The 18,706-nt window shown below is 46.2% G+C and overlaps 2 protein-coding genes and 1 pseudogene across 2 annotated transcripts; all 3 read left to right on the forward strand.

Moving 5' to 3' along the window:
* Nucleotides 1-1,155: 1,155 nt before the first annotated feature.
* LOC120675042 (abscisic acid receptor PYL4-like) lies at nucleotides 1,156-1,761 on the forward strand. Its single transcript, XM_039956132.1, has one exon. It carries the CDS (start codon nucleotides 1,156-1,158, stop codon nucleotides 1,759-1,761), a length of 606 nt encoding a protein of 201 aa, XP_039812066.1.
* A 5,646-nt stretch (nucleotides 1,762-7,407) lies between these two features.
* On the forward strand, nucleotides 7,408-9,036 carry LOC120675548 (phenylacetaldehyde reductase-like). Its single transcript, XM_039956747.1, has 4 exons — nucleotides 7,408-7,591; nucleotides 7,797-7,959; nucleotides 8,412-8,598; nucleotides 8,684-9,036. The coding sequence occupies exons 1-4, from the start codon at nucleotides 7,487-7,489 to the stop codon at nucleotides 8,925-8,927; spliced, it is 699 nt and encodes a 232-aa protein (XP_039812681.1). The 5' UTR covers nucleotides 7,408-7,486; the 3' UTR covers nucleotides 8,928-9,036.
* A 1,057-nt stretch (nucleotides 9,037-10,093) lies between these two features.
* LOC120674348 lies at nucleotides 10,094-13,358 on the forward strand (annotated as a pseudogene).
* The last annotated feature ends 5,348 nt before the right edge of the window (nucleotides 13,359-18,706 follow it).

Here is an 18,706-nt window from a genome sequence, read left to right on the forward strand (position 1 = left end):
TCACTCATGTGCACCCGGAAAGAAGTTCCCGGTCGGTCAACCATCCCGAAATTACTCCAGACCAAACACACTTAACTTTGGAGTTATTTCGAAATCGGCTTCCGAAAAAAAAATTGCAACTTGTTGATATGAATATTCTATCAATTCTATTAAACCCTTTGACTGGGTGTCACAGCGATGCATTCCACGAACACCATCAGGTGGCTCCGCCGCCACCGTCACCGCCGCTCGAAGTTGGGCAAGTCGACCATCCTCTGCTTCTTCAGTCTTCGCGCGGTGGGCCACCATGGCCTCACGTGGAAGACACCTCCCGCCGTAGCTCTAATCTCGGCCGTCCAAGCTCGATCGGACGTCCGGCAGGTACCTAGGGGCTGGATGGTATCTGAAATACCATCCACCCCCTGCGTCCGTGAGAAACGCCGCCTCCGCTTCACGCCACGGCGTGCCGGGCCTCCGCCGCTGTCTGAGGGACCTTTGCTCCCACCTCGATCTTCCGCTGGATGCCTTGTTGCCTGCTACCTCTTGCATCCAGTAAGGCGGGCACACGCGCCCGCGCAGCCCTGGCTCGCCGTTCATCAGTGGCGAAGGACCGGACCGGCTGCTGCAGGCATGCATGGCGCGCGGCGAGGCTTTGCAGAGTACAACAGACTGCTCAACTGCTGAAGCGGCATAGATATGATTGTTTCTGATTAAACAAACTGTGTATTGGGTTGGGTCACAGTGAGAGTTTTCACCCCCTCTCTCTTGATCGACTCTTTGCCTAGTCACCAAAAATGCTAACGTAACACTATCTAATAAGAATATAACTTCTATTGAGAATGATCTTAAAACACTCCCACCCTTTTTTGGCATTTACTCCATACCATCCATTAAATTCCACAAAGTCAGAAGTCTCTCTTTCCAAAAACTGCTCTGACTATTCCCAGTCAGTTCCTAGAGTAACCCTAAACTATCGCATCGATCAACTTAACGAGCCACACAGTAACAATAGAGCTTATTACGTGACGACCACACAATATATATTTAACATGCAACCATCCATTTCTCCTTCTAACATATATATATAGCATCTCCATGTGGGCTATGAGCCCCTTTGTTCGTTCACCCCTCCTAACCAAATCATCATCTCCTCCGTACCGGTACCCCCCTGAGAAGATGCCGTACGCAGCCACGAGGACGTTGCCGCAGCAGCATACCCGTATCACCACCACCGGAAAGGCCGCCGTGCCATCGTGCCCGGCGCATGCGGGGGTGCCGGCCGAGGCAGCGCAGCTCCACGAGCACGCGTTGGCTGCGGGGCAGTGTTGCTCGGCGATCGTGCATCAGATCGCAGCGCCGGTGGACGAGGTGTGGGCACTGGTGCGGCGCTTCGACCAGCCGCAGGCGTACAAGAGCTTCATCAAGAGCTGCCAGCTCGTGGACGGCGACGGTGCCACGGTGGGGTCGGTGCGGGAGCTGGTCGTCGTGTCCGGGCTGCCCGCCGACAACAGCCGCGAGCGGCTCGAGATCCTAGACGACGAGCGGCGGGTGATCAGCTTCCGGATCCTGGGCGGCGAGCACCGCCTCTCCAACTACCGCTCGGTGACCACCGTGCACGAGGCAGAGGCAGCAGCGCCGGACGGGCGGCCATTCACCGTTGTGGCCGAGTCCTACGTGGTGGATGTGCCGTCAGGGAACACGGCTGAGGAGACGTGCATTTTCATAAATACCATCATTCAGGCCAACCTCCAGAACCTCGCGCGCAAAGTTGTGTGGTCGTAGCTTGTGATGTCAGTGTCGCACGTACCAGAAGCACAACTGATCCTTGCCGAGCTGGCCAGGCCATTGGATGCCTCCACAGTTGGTCTAACGGTTTCTTAAGTTGGTACTGTCACGTATATACTATTGCAAAAACAAGTTATTTCTAGTACCTTTTCTAAATTTGAGATCTTTTTTCTTCCGTACTATGCCATACTCGAAAAAGGTAAAGTATTGTATGGATCCATTATATTGTTGATATTATGACTAGTAGTGTAGCCACGTATATATGCATGTGTATTCCTTTTCTTGTATACTTCTGGAATGATGGGGCTAGCTAGCTAGATATTTTTTCCACCCAATTCTTGTCATATTGCTACCGTTTTGAGTAGGTGCATGTGCATGTAGAATTAATTATATCAGTGATAAATATGGATAATAAATAAGAAAAAAAATAATAATATTTCATAATTTTGTTAATCTGTTTGAGTTTTCCTAGAGTAACTTTGTTTAAGAAACGGATAGAGAGTATGAGTGTGGTCGCGTGGAGCACGTACCGATAAAATTGAAAAGACAAGTTGAACCACACTTTCTTGCGCGCGCCACTTCCGGAGCCGTCTCAGATGATGGCCTCAGTCTCAATCCAGAGGAATCCGGCAGTCTCATTTTCCTAAAAAAAACTACCAATATTGGGCCGGCGCAATGCCCGTGCAAGTGGCCATTTCAATCCGACAAGTCTTTCTCCCAGACTTTATTTGCTTACAATTGAAACTTATTCTTACTTATTTGCAAGGACCAATACAACGTGTTGGAACCTGGGAATGGCAGACATCCGTTCTGGGAGTATCATCGACCTGGTATTGTGAAAAAGGAATAAAAGAAAAGAAAGAAGAACTGAAGAAGAAGAGGAAAGGGACGGGGGAGATGAAATGAAAGCCAAAGGCGAGGTCATTATCGGATTTCAGTTGCATCGCGAGGACAGAGGAAGCGAAAAGGGAATACTAGTAGACGATAGCCAAGGGTTCTTCGTGATGCGTTTTTTTAAACATTCGTGATGCGTGAAAGGATCGAGGCACAAGAAGAGGGGTTGAATTGAGACTTTTTCGAATTTCTATCGAGTCTTTAACCTAGACTAGTGTTATTCAATCTATAAAGGTTGATCCTATCAACTAAAACACACTAGCATCATCATTCTAGGTAGGATAACACACTAATATGTTCCTCTTCTTTAGAGTTGATGGCACTAACAAATATGCAATCTAGTCAAAAGAACCACACTAGCATGATAAGTTTCTAGACAAGAGCAACCAAGAGCAAGCACAAGAGATATGAAATGCTAGTAAAGTAAATAAGAGGGACACGAGACAACTGGATTTTTTCCCTATGGTATCGAGGAGTTGACGCTCCCTCCTAATCCATGTTGGAGCACCCACCAAGAGTATCGCTCCCTTGCATCACCAAGAAGCAAGTCTTCACTAAGAATGCTCTTTCTGCATCTCCGGAATGGCGAGCTTCACACTATGTACAATCTCCTTCTCTTGGGGCTCCCACAATCTCCAAGAGCTCACCAAGAATCACCCGATCACCAAGATCGTCTAGGTGCCATCAAACACCAATAGTAACAAGCTCTCAAGGCTTCACTTGACCCTCACTGAGATGGCCCTAGGCACTAGCACACTTGCTACTCAAGGAATGGTTGAATTCTTCAAGTTGGATCACTTGCAATCACTAGATCTTCATTCAATGGCTCCAAACACTTTTCTTCTCTTCTCTAGAGTGACCTCAGGTATTCAATGCGTCAAAGGCATCATAAATGAGCCGGGGAACCTCAGGTATTCAATGCGTCAAAGACATCATAAATGAGCCGGGGGGTCGACTTATATAGAGTGGAGAAACACCCCTAGCCGTTGGAAAGAAACTGTCCAGAAATTCGTAGGCACCGGATAGACCGAAGGGACAGCACCGGTGTAACCGGTCACACTAAATCCAAATAGTAGCCGTTGACATCTGACACAGTGTACAGTCTGACAATATTGCACCGGTGCTTGCTAACCTGGGGCACCAGTGTAACCGGTGCTGAAGGGTTTCCTTCACTGCCCATTACATATCCTCTGATCAGTGCCACTGTGAATGCACCGGTGCTTCTTTTTCAAGCCACCAGTGTAACCGGTGCTGAAGCGAAGTTCCTCAATCCAAAACATGCTCTCTGAAGGATGACATGATGAATAGACCGGTGTTTGGTCATGGGGTCACCGGTGTATCCGGTGCAACTAATATTTTTCACCCTGGTCCTTGCAGCACTGTCCGGATGAACCAGACCTAAGGCACCGGTGCAACCGGTTGCCTTCGGATGCATCGGTGTAACCGGTGCTACTGTTTTTGTCTGAATTCAGCTGAGTTGATTTGGAATTGTTTCTAACTTCGAGCTTTTGTTCTTCCAAGTATTTTCTTGAGTTCTTCTGAGTTGTCTTGAACTGAATTGAGCAAGTGTGCATCGTTTCTAAGGCCAAATCGATTCGAGTCAAGCTACTAACCCAAGAACCCCTCTTAATAGTCCGATCACAAACTAAAAACTATAAAACTCAAACTAAATCAAGTGTCCTTCATCTCTTTGTGACACTTGAATCTTGAAAGGTCCTTATCCTTGAAAATTGAGTCCGTGAATCGTTTGATAATAAATTTTGAGAGGTCTCCTTTCACATTTCATATGAGACTTAACTTGAAAAGATTATTTCCTTCAAAACACACATTAGTCGCATACGGTCGTCATTAATCACCGAAACTTACCAGCCTAAATGTGCTTCAATGTGGTAAGTGATGTTTGGTCGTGCATTTCCTGTGCCGGCCGAGTCAAATTTGAAGGCCTTGAAACACTGAAAGATTTGAGTGCGAACTGTTGGATCTAAAAACTTTTTAACTTGGCAACGTATGCTATGGAAACCAACCTACCGTGAAAACTCGTGCAAATCACGATAAAAAAATCGTCTAAATTTACCAAAAAAATCAGACATGCCGATGATATGATGATACACAACCTTGTAAAATATCTTATCCAAACTCGACTTCGTTTGTAAGATATAAAAATAACAAATTTCAAGTCAGAAAGCTGTCAGACAAGTGTCATTAGAAAATTATAAATATCTTAGAAATTTGTTATTTTTAGAAATTGACTTTAAAAATTTATTATTTTTATATCTTACAAACGAAGTCCAGTTTGGACATGATATTTTGTAAGATTGTGTATCATCATATCATCTGCAAGTGTGATTTTTTTTATTAATTTAGACGATTTTTTTATTGTGATTTGCTCGAGTTTTGCCAGTCCAAAATGGACCTAAGTAACGGCCCATCTCCGCCGCCCTCCACTTTGAAGTTTTCAGAACCAATGGTTAGCCCACACAAAACATTCGTGGCACGGTGGCAGGCCGCAGGCCCCAGCCTGACATGACACGCTTGCTTCTGTGATTGCGGTGCAGCTGCGCTACCGCTACGCCTCTCTGTGTGCCACGTCTATCTCCAGTTCTCCACACGCGCCAACGTGCCCTTGGTTGGTGTGCCGTCAGTGCCGCCTCCCGCTCTTGCTTGTTCCTGACTTACTCTTCCACCGAACCGTCGTAGAGTGACAGAGGTCAGGCCAGGCCAGTAGGCCACCACCACCCAAGCTCCCGACGAGGTCGATCGCGATGGCGACGGGCGGTGCCGGTGATGGCGGGCTCGTCTGCGTGAAGGGCGGCAGCGGCTTCATCGGGTCCTGGCTCGTCCGCCTCCTCCTCGACCGCGGTTACACCGTCCACGCCACCGTCAAGAACCTCCGTGCGTGACATGCTCCGTCCCTCGCGTCGCGTGCTTGCACTCTAACCCAGCCGAATCGGAACTGTGCAGAGGACGAGGGCGAGACGAATCTGAAAGTGATCGGGTGCTCTAGACTAAGAGGGAGAGAGGATGAATTAGACACTAATAAAAACTTAGATCTATGGCTCCAAATAATTTGCACAAAACTTAAACTAAAACATGCTATCTAAATGTGCAACTAGATTGTTCTAGTGTGAAACCCCTATCCCAAAAGAGTTTAGCAACCTATAGACTTTCATATCAAGAAACTATTCTATGAAAGAAGGCACACAAATTGCTAGTATGAAATGCGGAAGCTTAAAGAGCGGGATAGAAGATACCAAACTCTTGACGCGAGTGTTTATTCCGTGGTTCGGTTAGCTACAAAGTCACACATACATCCACGTTGTTGTAGCACTCACTAAAAGTATTGCTACTCGGCCACCAAGTCTCTTTCGTGAACACAATCACGGTCACCTTGGCCCCGGGGTTCTACTAAGGAGCTTCTCCACAAAAGATGGGGGTCTCCACGTCCCCCGCACAAAGATGTCGTCGCCGCTCCACACCAAGTCGGAGGGTCGATGACGTTGCCGGCGAGCTTCACGCTCCAAGATGTCGGCGCACCACGCTCTTGTTTTGGTTCGCTAATGAACCACAGCACAAAGGCTCGAAGCCTTGCAATCTCACTCACTAAGAGCTAATCATTTACACAACACTCTCAAAGTGTGCTAAGGGCTAAGGATATGATCTTGATGCTTTTGTATGGCTTGGAGATGTTCATGGGTGTGTGTGGGATGTTCAGCAACTCTAGCAAGCTTCAAATGGCCGGGGTGATGCGTATATATAGGCCACCAAGCCTTGTAGCCGTTGCTTCAACGGTCAGCAGAAAATCTGCGTATCATCGGATGAACCGATGCCTCTGGCAGGGGTAGCGTCGGTTGATCCGGTCACTCTAAGACACGAAGTAGCCGTTGAACTTCTGACTGCTGATATAGTGACCACCGGTTGAACCGATGCTTGCCCGTCGGTTAAACCGGTCACTCACAGCCTTCTTCTCTTCTGCTGACGCCAATGCACCGACGCAATACTCCGATGCACCATCGGTTGAACCGGTGCTGAAGAAAACTTCTCCTGGGCACTTGACATCGTCTCTGGTACACAGTACTCCCAATGCACCGATGCCCTTTGTTGGACCGTCGGTTCAACCGGTGACTATAGGCTGACTTGACTTCGATTCCCTCCTGCACCAAACATTATAGCGTCGGTTCTTCCAACAAGCGTCGGATGCACCGATGCTTAGGCATCGGTTCTTCCAGTGCTCATGATTCAAAGAGCTTTCAGGGCGCTGCCCTGAGACCCGCGAGGGGCGGCTCCTCCTCGACCCCCGTCCGCTAACCGGGTAGCGGAACCCCCTGTAGGGGCAGCCATTCGGGCCTTGCTACGCCTATCTTCTCTTTCTTTTTGTCATCACTTGAACCTAAAAAACTGAGAATGATCATCTTAACAATCATATTAATCCAAATGTTGTGTTATCATTCGATCACTAAAATCACTCGAAATGACATAAATAATGACATGTTCGTTTCAGGAATCACCTGCGGGCCCTCGACGGCAGCGCGGGCGCGCGGCTCCATCTGTTCCAGATGGACCTCCTCGACCCGGCCTCCGTGCGGCCGGCGGTCGAGGGCGCCCGCGGCGTCTTCCACCTGGCCTCCTCCGTCATACTGCACCCTACACAAGACCCCGAGGCAAATTCCTTCTCCAGATCCATGGTCAATCCATCGCCGGGCAAAAAAAAACTCCACATCTTGCCTTTTCTGCTGCTTTCAGAAGGAGCTGGTGGAGCCTGCGGTGAAGGGCACGCTCGGCATCCTCCGCGCCGCCAAGGACTGCGGCGTCGCCCCGCCCCCGTGTGGTCATGGTGTCCTCGCAGACGGCCATAGTGCCGAACCCCAGGTGGCCTGCGGACAAGGTCATCGACGAGGATTCCTGGGCCGACGTCGACGTGCTCAAGAAACTCCAGGTACATATAGGTGTTAAAAAGTCCAACATTTTGAACTAGAAAATCTAAGAGCCGGATCTTAAAAAAATCGGATTCTAATCTTATACAATTTTGAACTTAAGGGTTTTGTTGGACTGTGAAGAGTCTACTAGAGCCATGGTCCATTAACACCCTAGTACATAACTACAGATCATCGTGCTGCTGATTCCATGCCTTTGGAGCTCAGCTTTGGTACGGCGTGTCCAAAACACTGGCAGAGAAGGCTGCGTGGGACTTCGCCGAGAAGCAGGGGTTGCGGCTCGTGGTGCTGAATCCAGTGCTGGTGTTGGGCCCGACATTGACGCCATCGATTACCGGTAGTCTCCAAGTATTTCTGCAGATTATGAAGGGTCAGTCATCTACAACAGTGACAGGCTTGCAGCTCTGCTCATCTATGATCTGTCTTTGTTTATTGTGATGAGTAATCCTTTTTCTAAGGGGCCGTTTAGTTCCCAAAAATTTTCACCCAAAAATTTTCACCTCCCCTTTAAACACATGTATGAAGCACTAAATGTAATTAAATAATAAAACTAATTACACAGTTTGGATGTACGTGACAAGACGAATCTTTTAAGCCTAATTAATATATGATTAGCCATAAGTGCTACAGTAACCCACATGTGCTAATGACGTGGTCAAAGACCTCAAAAGATTCGTCTCGTGGTTTCCAAGTGAGTTCTGAAATTAGTTTTTTAATTAGTGCCCGAAAAACCCTCCCGATATCTGGTCAAACAATCAATGTGACTTTTGATCCAAAAATTTTCACTAACTAAACACCCCCTAGGAGAGCAAGCTGCACCAGGCCAGAGGTTCGACATGGACGAGTACTTTCTTGGCTGCGTTGATGTCCGGAACGTGGCGCAATCTCTCGTAGCGTTGTACGAGAACTCGTCGGCACAGGGACGCCACTTGTGCGTGGAGTCCATTGAACAGATGGTTGATTTCACCAACAAACTTGCCGACCTTCACCCTGATCTTCCGGTTCAAAGGTGATGTGCTGCTGACAAAAGCTCCCTTCTTATCAGATTCAGATGCACGCTGTTCTTTGCTTGCTAAAACTTCTTTTCACATCAGAATCCAAGAGGACAAACAGGAGTGGGTGGTGAGGGCAAAGGACCCATCCAAGAAACTGATCGAATTGGGTGTTCGTTTCATTCCATCCGACAAAATCATCATGGACACTATGGAATTATGGATGGCTTTAGGAGCAAAGGACTCATCTAGCTTTTCATGTCGATTTGCTCAGGGGAAAATAGCTCATCTAGGTCGAACTAGGTGTATAGCCCGCGCATTTGCGCGGCTAATATTGAAAATTTAAAAAATTGCATGTCGTTATATCTTTACTTAAAAATTATACTATTTTTTTACCATACATCACCCTGTTCATTATCGTAAATTATGTCTTATTGTTGGTTAAAACAATTCAAATATGATCTAACTATAATAACAATTTGATTTATTGAGCTTTAATAATATTATGCATATAATTATTTTTATATTTGTTTTATTTTGATTGATTGTTGTTAGCTTTAGTTTTTATTAATAGTGTATGTTTTGTAACTGATACATAGCTAAATTGTATTTTATATTTAATTTTTCAGAATGACATTGGTGGGTGATTTTTAATTAAGCACAGGGGTATTTTAGGCTAATTTTATCATAATAGCAGTGGTGGGTAATTTATATTTTTTTTATTTTTCTCTGATTAATGTGGGAATTTCTAGACCTTTAGAGCGAATGTGGAGGCTTCGTTTGTTGGCCAAATAATAAGATAATAGATGTCATGGTGGATCAAAACTGCTGCTGTTAATTTAAAAAAAGTTCTGTTGTATGTAAGTTTTCTAGTTGAAAATAAACTGACAGGACACATGGACATCTTTCGGTGATGTTTGTCGTTTTATACATATTGAGAATAAGTCATTTCTCTCCATTTAGAATTAGATTCTAGTAATTTCAACTACTACTGTATTTTCCATTTCCCGTTTTTATTTTGGTGCCATCCACTTGTATCGAAAACATAAGAACTTTGACGGCTTTATCAATACTCCGTTTATTTTTAAAGTAGGTATAGGTCTAGTTTGCCCAACCTCTCCATCATCAGCAAGTAGGATTTTAACATTTTGTTAATATATTGCAACATAATTCGTCGATCAAAGTAGCTTAAATCTTGATCCATTTGAGTGATCCGGTGGAGACTGTAGTACCCCAGCACAGTATGACACATCTTCCTTGACCTTTGCGTTCTTCTTTCCCTGCCCGCCCCCTTTTGTTCTGGTTCTTCCCCCCACGAGCTGCACGAGCTTTGAACTGGACCTCATCGACGGACAACAAGTTTGGTTTGGTTTGGGGTGAATGGACATATATGGCTTGGTTTGGTTTGTGACTAGAAACTATTCAGTGGGTGGGGTGGTTCGATGGAACAATTATTTATATTTGAGGGTGGGGCAGTTTTGGTTCGATTATTGAACCATTAGCGACTTGTGTGGCCACGCCACCCCTGCTAGTCGCTGCAACACGCCAAGGGCCTCCGTCTGGCCGTGTCTCTTTCCGCTTCGGTGTCTGGTGCGTTTCTTCTGCGAGCGACACCGGTGCGAGATGGCGTCGGCCGGGGACAGCGGCGGCGCGGCGCGCCGCCACCTCGTCTGCGTGACGGGCGGCAGCGGCTTCATCGGCTCGTGGCTCGTCCGCCTCCTCCTCGACCGCGGCTACACGGACCTACACCGTCCACGCCACCGTCAAGAACCTCGGTAACATGCTCCCTCCCTGCTCCGCGCGCCAGGTGAAATGGAGCGAGATTGTTTCTTGCTCTTGACGGATTTTAATTTTTCCCCTCCTTGCAGATGATGAGGGCGAGACGAAGCACTTGCTGGCCCTGGACGGCGCGGACACGCGCCTCCGGCTGTTCCAGATGGATCTCCTCGACCCTGCTTCCGTCCGGCCGGCGATCGACGGCACCCGCGGCGTCTTCCACCTGGCGTCCCCGCTTATACTGCAGGCAGAAGACCCAGAGGCAAATCCTTCTCCGTGTCAATAATCCCCTGATCGATGCTTATCACAGCTTCATAATCCCATCGCTCGAGTAGGTAATCCTTTGATTCTGCTGCCTCAGAACGAGCTCCTGGAACCGGCGGTGAAGGGCACGCTCAACGTCCTGCGTGCCGCCAAAGATTGCGGAGCCGGCCGCGTCGTGCTGATGTCGTCACAGGCGGCCATGTTGCCGAACCCCGGCTGGCCGGCGGACAAGGTCATAGATGAGGACTGCTGGGCCGACGTTGAGCTCCTCAAGAAACTTCAGGTACAGAATTGCACCTGGAGACTGTTGCTTCTGCATTCTGACTTGTGCTATGGTTGAGGCATGTGCTGATTTATGCTCTGAGCTGCAGCTATGGTATAGCGTATCCAAAACACTGGCAGAGAAGGCAGCATGGGACTTTGCTGCAGAGGAGGGATTTGAAAGGATCGGTTGCTCTACCTTAAGAGGGGGAGGGGGTGAATTAGGCACTCTAAAAACTTAAACCTATGGCTCCAACTAGTTTGCACAAAACTTAAACTAAAATATGCTATCTAGATGTGTAACTAGGTTGTTCTAGTGTGAAACCCCTATCCCAAAAGAGTTTAGAAACCTATAGCCTTTCCTATCAAGAAACTATTCTATGAAAGTAAGGCACACAAATTGCTAGTATGAAATGCGGAAGATTAAAGAGCGGGATAGGAGATAGCAAACTCTTGATGCGGGTGTTTATCCCGTGGTTCGGTTAGACACAAAGGCACACCTACATCCACGTTGTTGTAGCACTCACTAAGAGTATTGCTACTCGGCCACCAAGTCTCTTCCGTGAACACAATCACGATCACCTTGGCCCCGGGTTCCACTAAGGAGCTTCTCCACAAAGGATGGGGTCTCCACGTCCCCCGCACAAAGATGTCGTCGCCGCTCCACACCAAGTCGGAGGGTCGATGACGTTGCCGACGAGCTTCACGCTCCAATGTGCCGGCGCACCAAGCTCTTGTTTTGGTTCGCTAATGAACCATAGCACAAAGGCTTGAAGCCTTGCAATCTCACTCACTAAGAGCTAATCATTTACACAACACTCTCAAAGTGTGCTAAGGGCTAAAGATATGATCTTGATGCTCTTGTATGGCTTGGAGATGTTCTAGAGTGTGTGTGGGATGCCTAGCAACTCCAGCAAACTTCAAATGGCCGGGGTGAGGCGTATATATAGGCCACCAAGTCTTGTAGCCGTTGCTTCAACGGTCAGCAGAAAATCTGCGTACCATCGGATGAACCGATGCCTCTAGCAGGGGTAGCGTCGGTTCATCCGGTCACTCTAAGACCCGAAGTAGCCGTTGAACTCCTGACAGCTGACACAGTGACCACCGGTTGAACCGATGCTTAGCCGTCGGTTAAACCGGTCACTCACAGCACTCAACTCTTCTGCTGACGTCATTACACCGATGGTATGCACCGATGCTTCACTGGTTCAACCGGTGCTGAAAACTTGGCTCTTGCGCGACTTGCATCGTCTCTAGAACACAGTACGCTCAATGCACCGATGCCCTTTTTTGACCCATCGGTTCATCCGGTGCCTATAAGCTGACTTCGATTCCATTCTGCACTAAAATACCATGGCGTCGGTTCTTCCGACAACCATCGGATGCACCGATGCACATGCGTCGGTTCTTCTGGTGCCTATAAGCGGAACCCCCGTAGGGGCGGCCCTTCGGGCCTAGCTACGCCTATCTTTATCATCACTTGATCCTAAAAATCTGAGAATGATCATCTTAATAATCATATTAGTCCCATTAATTACGTTGTCATTCGATCACCAAAATCACTCGAAATGGCATAAATGGTGCTATGTTCGTTTCAAGATTGCAGATGCTGTGCTCAATCCGGGGATGGTGTTGGGCCCGATGTTAACGCCATCAGTTAACGCCAGTCTCCAACTTCTTCTGCAACTTCTGGCAGGTCAGTCAGTCAGTCAGTCACAGCATTAGAGGAGAGGCTAAGCCATGGGGCACTTCATCTTTTGATTGCAACGTTGCAACGAATACAAAGAATGTCTTCTCAGAGTGCAAACTACCCAGCAGGCGAGAAGCTTGATTTGGACATCTACATTGGCTGCGTCGATGTGAGAGACGTCGCACATTCTCTCTTGGTGTTGTACGAGAATCCATCAGCACAGGGACGCCACTTATGCTTGGAATCCATTGAACGCTTGGTCGATTTCACCAACAACATTGCTGATCTTTACCCTGAACATCGGGTTCAGAGGTGATACGTCTCAAAGAACATCTTTTTGATTCTTCTACCGGATAAATTTTCTCCTCCATTTGCTAACGTTTTCTTTCACATCAGAATCCCGGAGGACAAACAAGGCTGGGTGGTGAGAGCAAAGGATCCTTCCAAGAAATTGATCGGTTTGGGTGTTCGTTTCACTCCATTCGACAAAACCATCAGAGACACTGTTGGTTGTTTCAGGAGCAAAGGGCATATCTAGCCTGTAAACTGTGCTCTATATGGAAAACTATTATACAACTGTTTCCCTAAACTCAAATAAAACTGCTAGAATGCCTATACATACATGATACATGTACGATGTTTTCGCGTGCCTTTGTAATTCAACATGTTTCCCTATATCTAATTACCCACCGTTCATAATTGTAAGCCCTCAATCTTTTTTAGTTTGAATGTATTACTAAGGCAGAAAGACTGCTCCTTGCTGCTGAGACATGAAAAAAATTGAAAGTGATCGGATCGTGCTCTAGCCTAAGAGGGGGAGAGGGTGAATTAGGCAACTTAAAATCTTAACCTACGGCTCTAACTAAATTGCACAATATTAAACTAAAACATGCTATCTATATGTGCAACTGCGGTCCTTCTAGTGTGAAACCCCTATCCCAAAAGAGTTTAGTAACATATAACCTTTTCTATCAAGAAACTACTCTACGAAAGTAAATGCACACAAGAATTGCTAATATGAAATGCGGAAACGTAAAGAGCGGGATAGGAGAAAGCAAACTCTCGACGCGGGTGTTTATCCTGTGGTTCGGTTAGCCACAAAGGCACACCTACATCCACATTGTTGAAGCACTCACTAAAAGTATTGCTTCTCGACAATCAAGTCTCTTCCATAGACAACACCACGGTCACCTTGATCCCGATTTCTACTAAGGAGTTTCTCCACAAAGGATGGGGTCTCCACGTCCCCCGCACAAGATCGTCCACGCCGCTCCACACCAAGTCGGAAGTTCGTTGACGTTGCCGGCGAGCCTCAAAGCTCCAAGGGGCCGGTGCACCAAAATATCTTCTTGGTTCACTAAAGAACCACAGCACAAGGGCTTAAAGGCTTGCTCTCTCACTCTCTAAAGAGCTAACCTAGCATTAACACTCTCAAATATGTGCTAAGGACTAAAGATATGATTACTAAGCTCTTGGATGGCTTGGAGGTGTTCTTGGATGTGGGTGTGATGTCTCTGAACTCCAGCAACCTTGAAATGCACGGGGGATGGCATATATATAGCCCACCAAGTCCATAGAGCCGTTTGTGGCCGTTGGGGCTTTTCTGCACAGTGCACCGGTTAGACCGGTGAGGGGCACCGGTGCAACCGGTCATTCACAGCTCTGCACTATTCGTTGGCCTTCTGACAGTTGATGTGGCTGTCACCGGTTAGACCGGCGTCTTGCACCAGTGGCTCACCGGTTCAACCGGTCCTGAAGAGATCTTCTGCATCTGACGTGAAATTGCACCGGTGCCTTGCTTCGGTGGTTCACCGGTGTAACTGGTGCTGAACAATCTTCACTTGTACGCCAAACATGCTCTCTGAGTGATAGCATGGTGATTGCACCGATGCCTCAAATTAGCACCACCGGTGTAACCGGTGCTACTTGGACTTCTCCACTTGGCTGGACATTGCTCGGCCCTTTGCACCGGTGATAGGGCACTGGAGTATCCGAAGCCTACCGGTTAGACCGGTGCTTGGTCACCGGTTCATCTGGTGCAACTAGTTTCTGCGTCGTTTTGTCCAACTCGTCATTGCGGTCTTTTGGACACTTCAAATATATTCTATCTCTGCTTTTTCACTGCGACTTGTCATCTCAGTGGTGGATTGGACACATCTCTGCAGTGAATTGAATGTCATGGAGATGGTTTGGACATCATCCATGGAACCTAAAAATCATATAAATGTGATCTCACAAACTTGTTAGTCCCATTGATTATATTGTCACACAATCACCAAAATCACAAACAATGGCTTAATGGGGCCATGTTCCTTACAAAAATACAATGAGAAAATAAAAAGCTGATAAACATACATTCACACAAGAGACCGTTAAATGATCCAACAAGAAAGAGCGAGTCTCAAATCCCATCTTGGGCCCAAGCGTGGAGCTGTGGACTCCAACTGAAATGTGTGGGTTGTCCGACTTAGAGCAAGTATTATGATGGGCTGAAAGCAGACTGATGATATGGAGGAGAGAGAAATAAAGAAAGAGAAGAAGGCGAACGTGATTGAACTTTCAAAGATTTGAACATTAACAACTTCAAAATATTTAGTCGAAAAATATAAATCACATGTGTCCATTTGGAAGGACCGGTAGCGCGCTCTAGCCTAAGAGGGGGAGGGGGTGAATTAGGCAAACTAAAAATTTAGACCTATGGCTCCAACTATTTGCACAATATTAAATTAAAACATGCTATCTAGATATGCAACTATAGTTATTCTAGTGTGAAACCCCTATCCCAAAAGAGTTTAGCAACCTATAGCCTTTCCTATCAAGAAACTACTCTATGAAAGTAAAGACACACAAATTGCTAGGATGAAAGGCGGAAGCTTAAACAGAGGCATAGCAGAAAGCAAACTCTTGACACGAGTGTTTATCAATCACGTGAACAGTACCGCCGCCGCTACAGTAACCCTAGCCGCCCCCTCCTCCCTGCTACACTTCCTCGTGCATCTAGCCCTAGTTCGTTCTCGCGGATCTAGCAATCCGGAGTGCGAAGCTTCTTCCCGTACTTGTGGACTTCGTGGAGGTGCTGCGCTTGCTGCACAAGAACGAGCCATTCGTGAGGAGGTTCACGCAATTGTACTGCCAGCTTCCATCTGCACTACACCGACGCGCTACAGAAGTTCCGCAACCGCGCGTCTAGTGGTAATCCCGTGATCTATATCTGCAGTAATCTTGGTTTATGTGGTAGAAAATTTTTGTTTTTGCTACCCCATATTCCTACACCCCCTTTGGGTGATACTCATTTACTCCTTGCTTTGATCCAAAATTCTCCCCCTTTGGAATCAAATCACCTAAAAAGACTTGGCAAACCAAAATAGCTCAAAGGGAAAAGTTAGTAGCCTAGGGAGTTAGTCCCATGAATCATGATCCAAGTGTATGATATCAATGAAGATACCAATTGAGTGATTACTAAGGTGGATCACACAAACATGAAACTAGCATGATATGAGTTAAGCTTTCCACAAAGTGTGTGCACAACATAATAATGTGAAAATCAAGTGCACAACTAGACATTGAATGAGAAAGCTTAAATTATATCATGCACGGAGGTAGCCCTAAAAAGCCTAGAATTGACGAGAATACCAATTGAAGGAATTATAGTCCATGCATACCTCCGGGGGAACTTGTTACCTTGCATGTACCAATTTGAAGATGTCTTCTCATGATATCAATTGAAATTGAATACCAATTGAAAGTCTTTGAATTGAAGAATACTTGGTACATTAAGATGAACTTTGAGCACATAGCCTATGATCGTAGATATGGAATTTAGTTTCATAGACCATGGCTCAATATGAGACTACAAAGGATAAGTTTGTAAACATGTTAGTCTCAAGATCACAAACCATAGGATGAACTCCCCGTAAATGTGTGCATTTAGTGTTTGAATCACTAATCAAATGTATGCACATTGTTATTGATAACAATGGGAAGTTTACCCTATAGCTTGTGCTCATAGTACACAAATGAAATACATACCTCGTGAAGTACATGTACCATGAAGGGTAACCTTGTGTAGGTTTCTACACGCTTATCAAACCATATAGGTTGCTCATGGGTTAAAATCATGACACAAGCAACCCACCATATATAACACTAGGTGATGTAATGCAAACAACCTAGCAAAGGCAATGAAGCTATATGATGCTTGAATTGAAATCTATCTACCATTACCTTATGGGGGACTTGGGCAACAAATGTCCATGATGTGAGCTTGACTTCTTTAGCTTGAATCCTTCATCTTCTAGGTAGCCAAGCCTCCAAATCCCCCGAAGTCAATATTGGGCTTCAAGTCTCCTTTGGAACCCACACCATTTGAGGCCCCTTCATATTGGTGATGACATTCTTGGGCACCCAAATGGAGTGATTCCAACTCCTTTCTTGCTTCCCAACTTTGTGAGCAATCACCTTGCCATTGGTTTTCTTCTTGATCATATAGGTGGTGCTATGGCTCTTGTTCCTCCGGTTGGGCTTGGTGTAGATGAGAGAACTCTTGATTGTGAGCTTCTTCTTATTCTTCTCATCCGAAAGCTTCTTTTTTGGTTGAGAACACTTGTTGGACTTGTGGCCTTTATGATGGCACTTTGAGCAAGTCACGGTGGACCCCTTCTCAAGCTTCTTCACCATGTCTTCACGATTATCTTGAGAAGGTTGGACATTGATCTCTATGCTTTTGTCTTTTAATATAGCCAAGCCTTCATGAGCCTTTGAACTTCTTGCTTGAACTCATCATTTTCCTTGGCAATGAGATCATTACAAGATTCTACAACCACATCCTCAAAGCATTTCACATTGCAAGGGTTAGGTTTATCAAAGAAGGAAGTTGAAGCATGGTTAGTGTCATTAATGCTCTCAATTTTTAACTTGAGCTCTTCATGCTCTTCGCTAAGCAATTTGAATTTGCATAACAAATTTTCATAATTTGTAGCGAAGATAGCATTAAGATCATTAAGAGCATTAAGGTTTTCAATTTCATTTATTTACTTCTTGATTACTTTTTGGTGCTCATGAACAAGTTCAAGAAGTTCTTCATATGAAGGAGAATCGGAGTCATCATCACTTACATCACTATCCATACCTTTGGCCTTGAGGAAAGTGTTGGATGATGATCTCATGTTAGTGCGGGTGGTGAATTTCTTGCTTGATTCATCATCACTTGAGATTGCACTTGATTCTTCACCACCACTAACCCATTCACCAAAAATGGCAAATGATTCATGTTGAGGCTTCTTCTCCTTCTTTTGTTGCTTCTTCTTCTTGAACCTTCTCTCAACCTTCATTTGTTGGTGATGAGGCCCATCTTTGAGGAAGACCATATACCCCATAGAGTTGATTTCTTGCAAGCATTTATTCATCTTCTTGACTTGTATGTAGAGGTTGGGGTCCATTGGCTGAAGTGTCCCCTCATGAGAGAAGACTTAAAAGTGATACAATATCAGTCCCAGGAGGCTGATAACACTTTTATTACATCAGATGGTACATCACCGTACAACTCTACGCGGAAGTGGGCAGTGAAGCGCCACTATCGCGAGGATAACAACTAACACCCACACAACGATATTAACTACGAAATGGGGGGCATCAGAGTCTTGCACCATACGGAACTTCCTGCGGGTGGCCCTATCCACAGGCAAGGTTGGGTGCAGGACGGAACCTCTGCTCGACGTCTTCGGGAACGAAGTCTGGGTCTTCCTTTGTAAAAATTAAGAATGGGGTGAGTACAAACGTACTCAGCAAGTCCAACCACACCCATAGAGGGGTATGAACAGAATATAATGCATAGGGTAAATCAAGGATAAGGCTAGGGTTTAATTTGCGGAAAGCTAAGTTTTATGCAGGGGTTCATTTGAAAGAAAGGATTTTCAAAGCAAGTTTTCTTGTACCGAGGAACACGTAGTGTTGACCCACACGGGATCCAAGTTTTAAACTGCTACCGGACTCCTCATCCGCCGTAGCACATGGCACAACTGCCGGACACCTTTCCAAAACAACTCACGCCAACCCATCCATTCCCAGAAGAAACACTAGTTATGTGACCACACCGTAACTCGCCCAGTACCGTGGGCACGGTTATTCGAATAGAT

Source organism: Panicum virgatum, chromosome 5N (assembly GCF_016808335.1).
Source record: "Panicum virgatum strain AP13 chromosome 5N, P.virgatum_v5, whole genome shotgun sequence".
Classification (NCBI taxonomy): Eukaryota; Viridiplantae; Streptophyta; class Magnoliopsida; order Poales; family Poaceae; genus Panicum; species Panicum virgatum.